At 36.1% G+C, this 12760-nt stretch overlaps 1 protein-coding gene across 13 annotated transcripts in view; it reads right to left on the reverse strand.

The window, feature by feature from the left end:
* Window positions 1-12760, reverse strand: part of MYCBP2 (MYC binding protein 2) — a 283680-nt gene that overhangs the window by 75691 nt on the left and 195229 nt on the right. For all 13 annotated transcript variants that reach the window (XM_042978630.1, XM_042978658.1, XM_042978633.1 and 10 more), the window contains 4 exons: window positions 11485-11600; window positions 7619-7716; window positions 6801-6917; window positions 5972-6112 (listed from right to left, as the gene is read on the reverse strand). In XM_042978630.1, coding sequence (XP_042834564.1) covers window positions 5972-6112; window positions 6801-6917; window positions 7619-7716; window positions 11485-11600 — 472 coding nt within the window. The remainder of the gene's footprint in view (window positions 1-5971; window positions 6113-6800; window positions 6918-7618; window positions 7717-11484; window positions 11601-12760) is intronic.

The following is a 12760-nucleotide window of genomic DNA, read 5'->3' on the forward strand; positions in this document are numbered from 1 at the left end:
CCCAAGAGAATGAAATGGGACATAAAATGTGAGAAACATTTGCTAATTTTACCAATTACCCCAGGTAATGCTATCAGAGAGATTACCAAAAGATATTTTCCCTTCATCTCTCCTCCGTATGTTCCGGTCCCTAAAATTTGGAGAAATCAACCTACTTTCTCTATGTGAACATCAATCAGCATATGGAGGAAGGAAGTGGTTTGTATAAATGCCTGGAGATGTTTGGACACATGAGCTGTTTCTCCAAGAATTCAGATAATATAGTCATTATAAAGATATCTTAGAATACTTCCATCCAGGTATCATTTACTCTCCTTGATATACACTCTACCACTCAACCTTCACAATGTTGGAAGACCTCATTTTTGACAAAGTATCCAAAGAATTGGGCCTAGAAGTTTTAAATCACTAATATCTCCTATCCTAGAAGTAAACTCGTTTTCCCCCAAAAATGTAAGGTCTATTCCAGGCAGTCATATTTTCCCCAATGTATGAAACATTCTATTAGCTTACATTCTGTAGCTTCCAGATCTTTAGAATTTTAATTTAAAAATCAACATTTTATGCCTTCTGTCTTCTCAGACTGACCTACGTCACCTTCAACATGTATCACGGTACTCATCCTCATTCAACCATTAAGGTTATGAATATTCACATTTACTTAATTTGGGAGTTCTACTAAAGTGGTATGATTTTTATAGCTATATTTACTTTGTCCTTTTGTGACCATATGTCTCCTTATCTATTACTTTCTACTTGTGATTTTGAGAGAGTAGCTATCTGTTGACACTAGAAAAATAAGAATGATAAAATACATGACATCACAGGTCACAACAAAATTAAATGAGAGAAAAGTAAATGAGAAGCAGCAGCATACAGGTGATAGGAATTATTCTGAACAGTACATCATACCAAATGCCAAGCATTAAAATGTAGTATTCAACAAAGTTGAAAGCCTACCGTGCGCAAAATATAATATTTAACATTTTGGAAGAAAAGAATATGAGTAAGAAGGGATTCTTAATGAGTCCTTAACCTTAAGGAGCTTAACAAGAGAAGTAAAAGGTACACAAATACAAATGGGCTGAAGGGAAGAAAAACTAAACATTATGGGTAAGAAGTAGAGCTCTTCTACTTCGACCTGAGAAAAGAGAGGGAAACCTAATTTCCCCAGTACTTTTGTGATTCCTACCCCCAATCTTTTGCTTTGTCAGCCCTTATCAACTAGTTTTCAGTTCCCAAACACAGCAGGCCTCCATAACTTTGGACATTTGATTCTTTGTCACTTTTTCCTGACAACCTTTCTTCAAGACTTTTTCCCTCCTCACATATCACCTAGGTGAAGTCATTCTGTAACTTATTACAATGCAACTTAATTATATGAATGTGGCATGTCTGCCATATTATACAATGAGTACTCCAAGAGCAAGAACTGCACTCCCATCTTATTGATTTCATATCCCTTCCCTCCCCCTCTTCACTCAATGTTTACTTCCCATCTTAGTATTTGGTACGTTAATAAGGGCTCAATAGTCCTTAAATGAACAACCAATAAATTAGTAAATACAGCATTACTGGGAAGTACAGAGAAGACAAATGTCAACAGAAATTTTTGAGCTTGGTCAACTAGGAAAATTTAGTAAAAAAGATAGGAAAAAAATAGGAAGGGAAAGCATTCTAGACAAATGAAACAACATAAAGACTCCAAGATGTAAAATTGGACAGTGTTTTAAGAGCACAAAGTTCTAACAGAACACCAGCACCTCACAAAAAAAGGGTCTGCATTCTTCATATTTATCCCTGATCTTACCATTGATCAAAAAATATTTTAAAAAATACATAGTTATATATAATATGAAAAGTCAATGCTATTTATCTGAACTAGAGCATTACTAAAGTGCTAAAACAGAGTGAAAGTCACATTTGTACTAAGTGAGGGTTACCATCAATTCTTAGCAAAGTAATGAAGTATTGTTAGGCAGGCTAACAGTTAGCTACAGTACCTGTCCGCAATAACACGAGTACAGAGCCCAACACAGGGCTCGGACCCACAAACCGCAAGATCATGACCTGAGCCAAAGTCAAACACTTAACTGACTGAGCCACCCAGGCGCCCCTAAAGCTTATTCTAAATAGGGTCACTTATGGTGATTTTTTAAATAGTTCATCAAGTATTTACTCAGTGTTCAAATTTCTAATCCTCACCCCCACCATCCCCAACAGTTTGAGTCAAGATTCAGATAAGGTCCACACATCGATGTGAATGCAAAATTATTTTAACTAGAAAAGCTCGAAGAGGTAGATGTAAAGACTGCAGAAGGCAACTTTTTGGTATTTTTGTATCTTTTTAAGTTAGTGGCATCCATCCTTGGTTATTTCTAATATTATTTTTTATCTCTCTGCATTCTCTGTCTCTCTTTACTGAGGACCGTTTTACATTTATTAGCCATAATTATAGTTGATTTATTCATAAATTGACTCAAGGAGAAAGGGAGAGTGGGTGGAAAGTGAATGTGTTTTTTTCCAGTAGTAAATGTAGTAAGAGATGCAAATGAAGAGGTAGAAAGGTACATTTATTTAGCTTATCTGTTCCCTGAGAAGGTGAGATAGAATCCTTATTCCTTCCATCCCCTATCAATGTTTGGCCCTGTGGAGTAACATATTCCTTATGTTAGGGGCCCTCCCCGGTCCCTACAGACAAAACCTTGAAAAATGAGCCTGTTCTCACCAATGCCAGGCTGACTGTGTGAGTCCTCATCTAACACCTGCACTGAAGCAACTTAAACCAGGTCTGTTTGGAGCCCTAGGCCTGTTAGTTTTATCCCCTCTATCATTTTTGGTGACCACATAAAATATAAACCCTCTGTCATCTACCTTTTCTAGTATTTTTATACTAAAACTACTCTATGCTTCTCTAGGAACCAGCATCAAACTATTGCCATTTGTCCCCTGACTTTGTATTGTATCTAAGAGGACCCCTCCCCCAATGGTAAACAAATTCGCTTTCATCTTTAATCTTGCCAGTCACAGTGTTGCCATCATCTGTGTCTTTGGTTTGATGTGGATGATCGCCCAATTGCTGAGACTTTTAGTTCTTAGACTGAGGCAGTTAGAATGACTGTCACTTCCACTCTACTTCAGCTACCTGCTCATGGCCACATTAACGGGCCATATCATTCAGTAAAACGCTCTATGAAATCAAGTCCAAATATTCTACTTTATCACACAAACTGCCTATCCTTCTAGTTCTTTAGGTAGACTGCACTCCTACATTGTTCCAGGATTTTATTCTGCCTCCAAGTCCCTTGGACCTCCACTTGTCCTTTCACGTTTCTAACGGAGGCTGGATTCTGTGGTTGGTGATCTCAAGGCCTCTTTCATCAGCATCTGAAATCTTGTCCCTCTTTTTCTGTCACAGCAGCCCAAAATTCCAGCCAGTGCTATAATCTAATTTCTTGGCACTTTTGATTCTGGACACTTAGGGCTATGGGTGAGGAAGAGCATCCAGAATGGATACATCCAGTGGTCTCTCTGGGTTCTTAGGGACCACTAATCCAAAAACAAGTAGTTTCTCTTCAGATCTACCAGTTTCTCTTAAAGGCTATTCTAAACCTTGACTGCATTTCTAAACCCTCTAACTTAACTCATTTGTTTCAATCTCAACTGATGTCTTTCCTCTCTTCTTTTTTATAAAAATCATGCTCTTCTTCAACCTCTTCCTTTTCCTCCTCCATCCCTAAAAACTTACCTACTGCCATACATATGCCCTCCCCTCCCTCACAAAACAACTCTCCAAATGAGCCCTTAATTCCATTTTCTCCTCCTTTTTGGTCTTCAAATGTCTTATCTACATCTGTATTTACCCCTTTTTACTGGCATCTTTCTTTTAATTTATAAGGATTTCAAATCACCACCATCCTTAAAATAAAGGAACTAGAAAACCTCAGCCTTATCAATGATACCAGGCTTCTGAGTTATTTACATTAAGATAGAACTCATGTCATTCTTCAGCATAAAGAAAGGCTAGAAAATACCACAAGTCATTTCATTTTATGATCTTCACTATTCTGTCTCTAGATTTTTTCAAATAAGTCAGGGACAACCTCTTTCACATTCCAGTGAAAATCCATCAGGAAGTATTTGTATGGTTCACCCTTTAGCTTTCTTTCTCAACTTTGTTACTGCCCTTCTCTCTCTGACCTCAACAATAAATAGTCTCTTGAATGGGATTTAGAAGCATCAAATAACAGAACACCACTGTTCCAAAATGAAACCATGGGATTTAAAACTTCAACACATGGCATTTCTTGCTCCTCCTTTCTACCTTTGTTTAGTGTCTTGCTTCATCTGTGTGAATATCTTTCTCTTCCAAAAGCATCTCCTCAAATGAACAAAGGAATTAAGAAGAAAATTTTGGAGTGGGGGGAGGTAGTAAAGATAATATAATTTAATATAATGCCTTATCAGGGATTGAAAATACACAAAATCTAGACTAATCAAAATTTTAAACATAAACTGTCAATAAAACAACAAAATGGTTATTATGTTACCTCATTTAAAATATAAATTTCATAATCCTGAGGAATATTTGGTTACAATAGTGGTTTCAAGCCATTTAAGGCTACCTTTTCGGCCACAGATGATAAAGAATTATTATTTCTCTTCTATACTAGTCCTTCTTCCAGAGGGTCAAAATTCTTTTCACTTTTTTTTTTTTAAAGATTATATTTTCAAGTGATTTCTACACCCAACATGGAGGTCAAACTCACAAGTGAGATTGAGAATCGCATGCTTTATTGACTAAGCCAGTCAAGCAGCCAAAATCCTTTTCATTTTTAACTGTAGATGCAAATCTGAGGAAAATTAAACATCTGGTTTATTTATTCAAAAGTTTGTATTTTAATTATGTATTTGTCATTGCTTAGCTTAACCTTAGTAAAACAGTACTCCAACACTCTCTAAATTTTATCACATATTATTAGTAAAACATACACAGAAATATATCTCTCCTCACTGTACTATTATAAAACATATATAAAATAATATAAAGTATGAAATCAACAAATAGAAATAGAAATTCAATTATATTTTTCCTCAAAGAATCATCTTCTATAATTGCCCCTTTGGAAAGAGCACATTACTCTGGACTATCAAAGAGGAAAACAAACAATATATTGAATGATTTGATATAATAAGCTACCTTTATATGCTGCTGATTTTTAAGAAATTCAACTGTTTAAAATACTAAGGTTTTTTTTTAAATAAAATTTTACCAGCGCTATTTATGAACAGTGTCATAAGGAGTGCATACATTTGATAGTGATGAAAAGGAAGAAAAATCATATATTTCTGTTTAATTATAAACAGAGCTATGAGTTTATGGCAATTTTCGGACACTGGTGCTAGCTAAGTACCGTACTGCATTTGTCAGAGGTTCAATAAATTCTCTGACATTAGGATTTAGCTTTTAGTTCTAGTTGGAACACTGTAACACCACTAAGAGACTAAAACTCCTTTTCATTTTTACACAATAGTATTATAAGCCAAGAAAGAAAAGAGTCAAACTTAGACAAACACAGGGAACTAACTACAAAATGCCAACATACAACAGAAATGTTATACATCTTTTTGAATGTATAGTAACACTGAGTTCACAACTTTTAGTTTAGAATTCATTGAAAACAGCAGTGTGAATAACAGACAACTACTCTCATTCCCTACATCTTTGAAAGGAATTCCAAAGGCCTAGTTTTAATTTACTACTTCCTGCCTGTGACCATAATAAGTACCAGTGCTTAGCTTTGCCAAACTCCACCTTCATTACACAGAAGCTCTTAGGAATTCAAGCACTAACAAAGCAAAAGTTATTTAGTTGTGGTTTACCTCAGAACTGAAAAGCCTTAATTAAAGAAAGCCCTGTAATGAGGACAGAGTGTACCTATTATGCTTTTTAAAACCACCTTTTACTTACGTCAACAGGGACCAGAAGACTCTTGCCAAGGTGTTGATTAAAGGACAGGCACCAGGCTTCAGTGTAACCATTCATGTTAGGAACATACTTCTTTATTGTCTCATCATTCAGTCTCAGCCACACACCATCATCATTATGGATCTACAAGACATAAGCAACAACAAGCCGTGCCCACCTGTAAGTCCTAGTAGGCTTGCAAGGGCTACAGGGCTACAAAGCAGGCAAATAATAGTGGACATGAAGATTAAACATCTAGTTTTTGCAGGCGGTAAGTAAAAGAGAAACTTCAAGGAAAAAGCAGCAAAGAATGCCAAGCAATGTGGTAATTCACATGGTGAGACAGTAAAAACAATGTCCCTTATGAGTAAAAGTGCAAAGAAATCACACTTTAAGATAGTTTAAAAATAAAATGTTGGTCTCTCTAAAGAACATAACTTCTTTTCTCCCCTCAATTTATGATTTAATAATCGAAAGTTTCTTGGTTGTATTACTAGAAAAATATGCTGTCCAAAGTTAAAGCAATACGATGAACACATTTAAAAACAACACTTAAAATATTTAAGAAAAACTGTACCCATTCTCAGTGACTACTTGTACAGGTTCTACTTGTTAACTGAGCTTCTTTCATGTTAAAAATATAGTTTTAGTTACTTTTTTGTTGATAAAGAAAAATAAAATGTTTGAAACTCAATGCATCTGCAAAACAACTTTCCAAATGCTATCCAAACCAATTAAAACATACTAACAGAAAATTTAGTAATATTATTATACAAACAATGCAAAAACTTTCTGTTCAAAATGTATTACCAAGTGTTTCTTTACAAATTACCTCATCAATGAAAGTGATAGTTCCATTGACTTTTACTATGCCTATCTGCTCACTCTGAAGGGAAGGGTGGCTACGGATACGGAGTCCTGCACTGTCCTTGGCCACAAATTTTCGAACCTGGGAAAGGCAAAGACAGACACTTGAGATAGAAAATCATAGAACAGAGATCTTATAAGTACTAAGAAAATTAAACAGGTTTGAAAGTATTATAATTCAGAGAAAGTTTCCAAAATTATTTGTAGTTGCTTTCTCTGTGCAAGTTAACACTGGCTTATTTATAATGAAAGAATTTTAGAAGTATTAAAACGTACATATTTATAATTTCCTTTCTAAACTTTGAAGACATATGATAAAAAAGAGAAAAGAGCCATAGTTTTCCTTTTAGAAAGGTATGATACAAATTCTATTGCTAGTGTTACCTTTTTAATAAGGAGTTTACCCCAACCCCTGTATTTACTTTTTTAGATGTTAGGAAATTATTTTTTTCTTTTAACAGTATAGGATACTTTCCTTATAAACTTTATGCACTTAATTTCAGTAAACTTTTTGTTAATCGTATACTGTCAATAACAGAAAGTACACAAGGCCTATAAATTACTATGGCATTATACAAAGAAGCCTAAAGTACAGGTCCTATAATTTAGAAATGATTAGAATCATCACAAAATACTCTTCAAATTTATTTAGGGATATTTAATATTCAAAAACTGAAGTCAACTAAAATATTAGATGTTTGATGACCACCTTGAAGCATCAATGAAGAAAATTAGTAAATCACTCTCTAATCGATTCAGGTTCTAATTTTATTCTATCCTAACCTTATTTGGTTGAGGTTCAGTCTTTGGTTTGACCAGCTGAGTTCCTGGTGGTATCATCCCTTTTGGGGGGTCTTTTACTTTAACTTCTAGGCCAGCATCTGTAAGAACAGAAAGATAATTGTAATATTTGTGAATACAAGGGAGAGAGGATCCTTAAACCTAACCTTGTGTACATTCACAAATGATGTTTTTATAATTTTTTAAGCTTATTTATTTATTATTGAGAGAGAGAGAGAGAGAGAGCGAGAGAGAGAGAGAGAGAGAGAGAGAGGGCACAAGCAGGGGAGGCAGAGAGAAAGGGAGACACAGAATCTGAAGCAGGCTCCAGGTTGTCAGCTGTCAGCACAGAGCCCAATGTGGGGCTCGAACCCACAGACCATGAGATCATGACCTGAGCTGAAGTCAGACACTCAACTGACTGAGCCACCCAGGTGCCCCCAGACTATTTTTATTTAAGTTTATTTATTTTGAGACAGACAGAGAGAGAGAGAGAGAGAGAGAGAGAGAGAACACAGGAGGGGTAGAGAGAAAGGGAGAGAATCTCAAGCAGGCTCCATACCATCAACACAGAACCTGATGAGGGGCTTCATCTCAAGAACTGATCTTAAAAACCATGAGATCATAACTGAGATGAAATCAAGAGTCGGACGCTCAACTGATTGAGCCACCCAGGCGCCCCAACAGACAATTTCAAACAAATAAAATAAGTATCAAAATACTGTCTTTTTAAGGTGATTGATATTTAAAAGGTAAAAAAACAAAAGCTAAGAAACACTCTTAACTATAGAGATCATACTGATGGTTACCAGAGGGGAGGTGGGTAGGAGTATTGGTTAAATATGTGATGGGGACTAAGGAATGCACCTGTTGTGATGAGCACGGGGTGCTGTATGGAAGTGCTCAATCACCATACTGTACACCTGAAACTAGTATTACACTGTATGTTAACTAACTGGAATTCAAATAAAAACTTAAAAAAAAAATCAACAACACAAAAACAGGTGTTGGTGAGGATGTGGAGAAAGGGAACTGTCTTACACTGTTGGTGGGAGTGCAAACTGGTGCAGCTAGGCTGGAGGAAAGTATGGAACTGCTTCAAAAAGTTAAAAATAGAACTATCCTAAGATCCAACAATTGTACTACTAGGTATTTACCCAAAGAATAAAAAAAATTCTAATTCACAGGGATACAGGCACCTCAATGTTTACAGCAGCATTATCTACAATAGCCAAATTATGGAAATGGGCCAAGTGTCCATCGATTGATGAATGGATAAAGACGACGTGGTATACATGTATACATATACATACATACATACATACACAATGGAGTATTACTCAGCTCTAAAACAGAATGAAATCTTGCCATTTGCAACAGCATGGATGGAGCTAGAGAGTATTACGGAAGTAAAATAAGTCAAAGACAAATACCATATGATTTCACTCTTATGTGAAACAAATGAGCAAAGTGAAAAAAGAGAGAGAGAGGCAGCCCAAGAAACAGATTCTAACTATAGAGAACAAACCGATGTTTCTCAGAGGGGACATGGGTAGGATGGGTTAAACAGGTGATGGGGATTAAGGAGTGCACTTGTGATGAACACCGCATGTTGTCTAGATAAGTCCACCTGAAACTAAATTACACTGTGTTAGTTAATAAAACTTAAAAACTTTAAATAAAATTTAAAAAAAAAGGAAATATTTCAAAAGGGGCCTTAACATTCCAAATGAGCCTCTCAGAAGTTCAAGGAAAAGACAAAGGGTTCCTATTCTTTATCTGGAACATATGAAATGATACTGAAAAAAATAAAAAGAAAAGAAGAAACCCTTGTGAGATTAAGTGTTATCTTACAACATCAGATCACTGCACCAGATCACCATATCAAATTACAACATCAGTACCGCTCATCATCTACACCAATCACCATTCTGACCAGCAGGCGGCACAGCATGGTGGTTAATAGCTGGGGTTCTCATGTTATACTGTCTTGGTTGTTCCCATATCTGCCGCTAACTGTCTGACTTTCTGTGCCTGTTTTCATCTACAAAACGAGAATGAGAAGAGCACCTCTCTCACTGAGGTATTGTAAGAATGAAAGAATTTAAAATATGCACACACATAAGGTGTGCATAAAACAGTGCTAGAAATATATTAACTGCTTGATAAATACTAGTTATTAATATCACTGTTATTCTAATGAATTATTATCTATCCTTGCTTATGGTCAAGCAAGTCCCAGTCTACTGAGTTTGGTCACCTTGGGGAGAGAGCTGAGTTTGTAAAGTAGGAAAGAAAATGGGTGATGCTAAGTAAATATGAATATTTTTCTTCAGTTTCATTTCAAAAAACAAATATAAGTGGATTTTTCTTATCTACTGTGCATCAGCTTTCTTCACCCCACCATTACTGAAGACACTCTTGACTCCCTTCACTTTTGAATTCTTGTAATTTGTACCTCTCACATGTCACCACTTATATTCTACTTCATCTAATTTTGTTTGCCCATTCTATCTTGCAATCATCAGTAAGTTGTTAAGCCTCAATAGGAATGGTCTTACCTAGAACAATGTTTTGCTTAGAATCAACTAAAGTTTGCCGAACTAAAAGCTTTATGGATATGTTGAAATAAAGGAGAGTGCAGCAAACACTGAAGATAAAGGTCTCTGGAACAGTACAGGTGAATTTGATATATCTGATTCCATATAGTTACATTAATATATATTCTACACAGTTATATCAACATAACGTATCTCTTTACCTTCACTATAAAAACAAACTACTTAAACCAGAGTTCCCCAAGGGTATTTTGGTGGAATGTTAATCAGTAATTGCTTTTATCTCTACCTTGACTCCCTCTTCCTTACATGCAAAGGGTCTCAGGAAAAGGGTTAAACAAAGTTAGACAAGATTGTTAATTTCAGGGCACTTCAGAATCCCTGTTAATGTGGATTATGTGTGAATTGTATGAATATCTAAGATGAGAGTTTTAGGTTTTCTAAATCTACCTCATTATAGAAGCCCTTTTACTTTTTTTTTTTTTAATTTAATTCTGAGAGAGAGAAAGGGAGAGAGAGTGCATGCGAGCGAGCAAGTAGGGTAGGAGCAGAGAGAGACAGAGATGGAGACAGAATCCCAAGCAGGCCCTACACTACCAGCGTGGAGCCTGATGCAGGGCTCGAACTCACAAACTGTGAGATCATGACCTGAGCTGAAGTCAGAGACTTAAAAGACTGAACCACCCAGGAGCCCCAGAAGCCCTTTTTCTTGAAAAACATCAGGAAAGAGTGTTATAAGGAATTCACATTGATAAACTTTAGAGCTTTCTTGTTTTGCTGTTGTCCTATTATACGAATAGTTTAAAAATAAAGAAAAGTAAATGATTAATGCTGAAAGGAAAAGCAATATACTTTTCAAAGTTAGTGGTGGATAAAGAAAATTCATCCATTCAACAAATATTTATTGAGCAGCCACTGTGTGCCAGGCACTGAACTAGATTGGGAGATACAAGGATGAATGAGATGGTTTCTTCTCTAAGCCAGGAAAGGAAGACAGACAGACCATGAGGGGGAGATGAGGTATTCACATGGTTATAAATTTAGCATCACAAAGATCATACCTGACCAATCACATTAGAGAATGGAGGGGGGAGTCATGAGAGCTATAATGATACTATAAATTATTAGAAAATTTTGAAATGTTATGAAGGTACTAATTAAGTACTCATCGTAAATGAGGAAATGAAGCCCCAAATAAGTAATGAAAATTGTCCATATCTATGATACAAGTTAAGGAGAAAATTAGAAAGACAATTCTGTCTAGTTGTTTGCAGTAAGTAACCATAACTTAAAAAAAAAAAAAAAGAATACCTATTTCAATGCCATCAATGGTCACATGAATAGTGTAGAGTCCAATAGCCCCTGGAGTCCAATTTGCACAATAAGTGCCATCGTTATTGACACGGATCAGCATATTCTCACTGGGTCTGAAAAGAAATAAGATGGATATTGGAAAATTTACTTCTGGTTAAACAGCTGACAACATCATTAACGTAATTTCTAATGGTATTATTTACAATGAATGTCAATCCTATTGCCCTGCGATAGTATGTTTTCCTACCCTCCAAAATGACTGAATTTCATTTTTTCTTTCTCTCCTCAAGCCTCCATCACCCTTCTTCCTTCCTCTCAGATGATCATGACCTTATCATTTTTCACTGAGAAACAGAAGCAGTTAGATACAACTCCAAAGTTGCATTCAGATTAATAAACCTACTTTCTATTTCTCTATCTTCTCTCCTGTTATAATGCAAGAAGTGCCCTAGGTCTTGTTCGAAGCCACCCCTTCATTTGTGCTATGAATCTCCTTCCATCAACACTTCCACGCTATAATTACCTTTCTCTCTCTCACTCATCATCAATTTCTCCCACTTTCCTGAATCATTTCTATTTCCATCTCATTTCTATACAAACTTCAGAATCTTCCATCTTAAACACTACCTTAAACATCCCTTGATATATGGGACCTAATAAGGTCTCATGTCCCTTTTCCCATTTATTTCAAACTCATCTAAAGAACTGTCTACAATCACCCTCTCCATTTCCTCATTTCCAATTCTCTCCCACAACTTATCCTGATTAGGCCTTTGTTCTCACCACTTCATTGCAACTGCTCATGTCAGTCATCAATGACCCCAAATCTAACGGTCGTTTCTTTATCCTCAGCAATCTCTCAGTAGCATTTGAGAGCTGAAATCTCCTACTTTCTTGAAATATATTCGTTTTGCTTCCACAACATTCCCCTCACTGGCCACTGTTTCTTAGTGTTTTGCTGGCTCTCTCACTTCTGACCACCGCTTTTAACTTAAGGAATGTCCAAGGATTTGGGTCTAGTTCTTTTTTTCTTTCAATAGCATCTTTCTAGTTGACCATTCATCCAGTCCTCAGCTTTATTTTATATATTTTTTTTAATTTTTATTTTTAACGTTTATTTATTTTTGAGACAGAGAGAGACAGAGCATTAACAGGGGAGGGGCAGAGAGAGAGGGAGACACAGAATCGGAATCAGGCTCCAGGCTCTGAGCCATCAGCCCAGAGCCCGACGTGGGGCTCGAACTCCCGGACCGTGAGATCGTGACCTGAGCTG

Source organism: Panthera tigris, chromosome A1 (genome assembly GCF_018350195.1).
Source record: "Panthera tigris isolate Pti1 chromosome A1, P.tigris_Pti1_mat1.1, whole genome shotgun sequence".
NCBI classification, from domain to species: domain Eukaryota; kingdom Metazoa; phylum Chordata; class Mammalia; order Carnivora; family Felidae; genus Panthera; species Panthera tigris.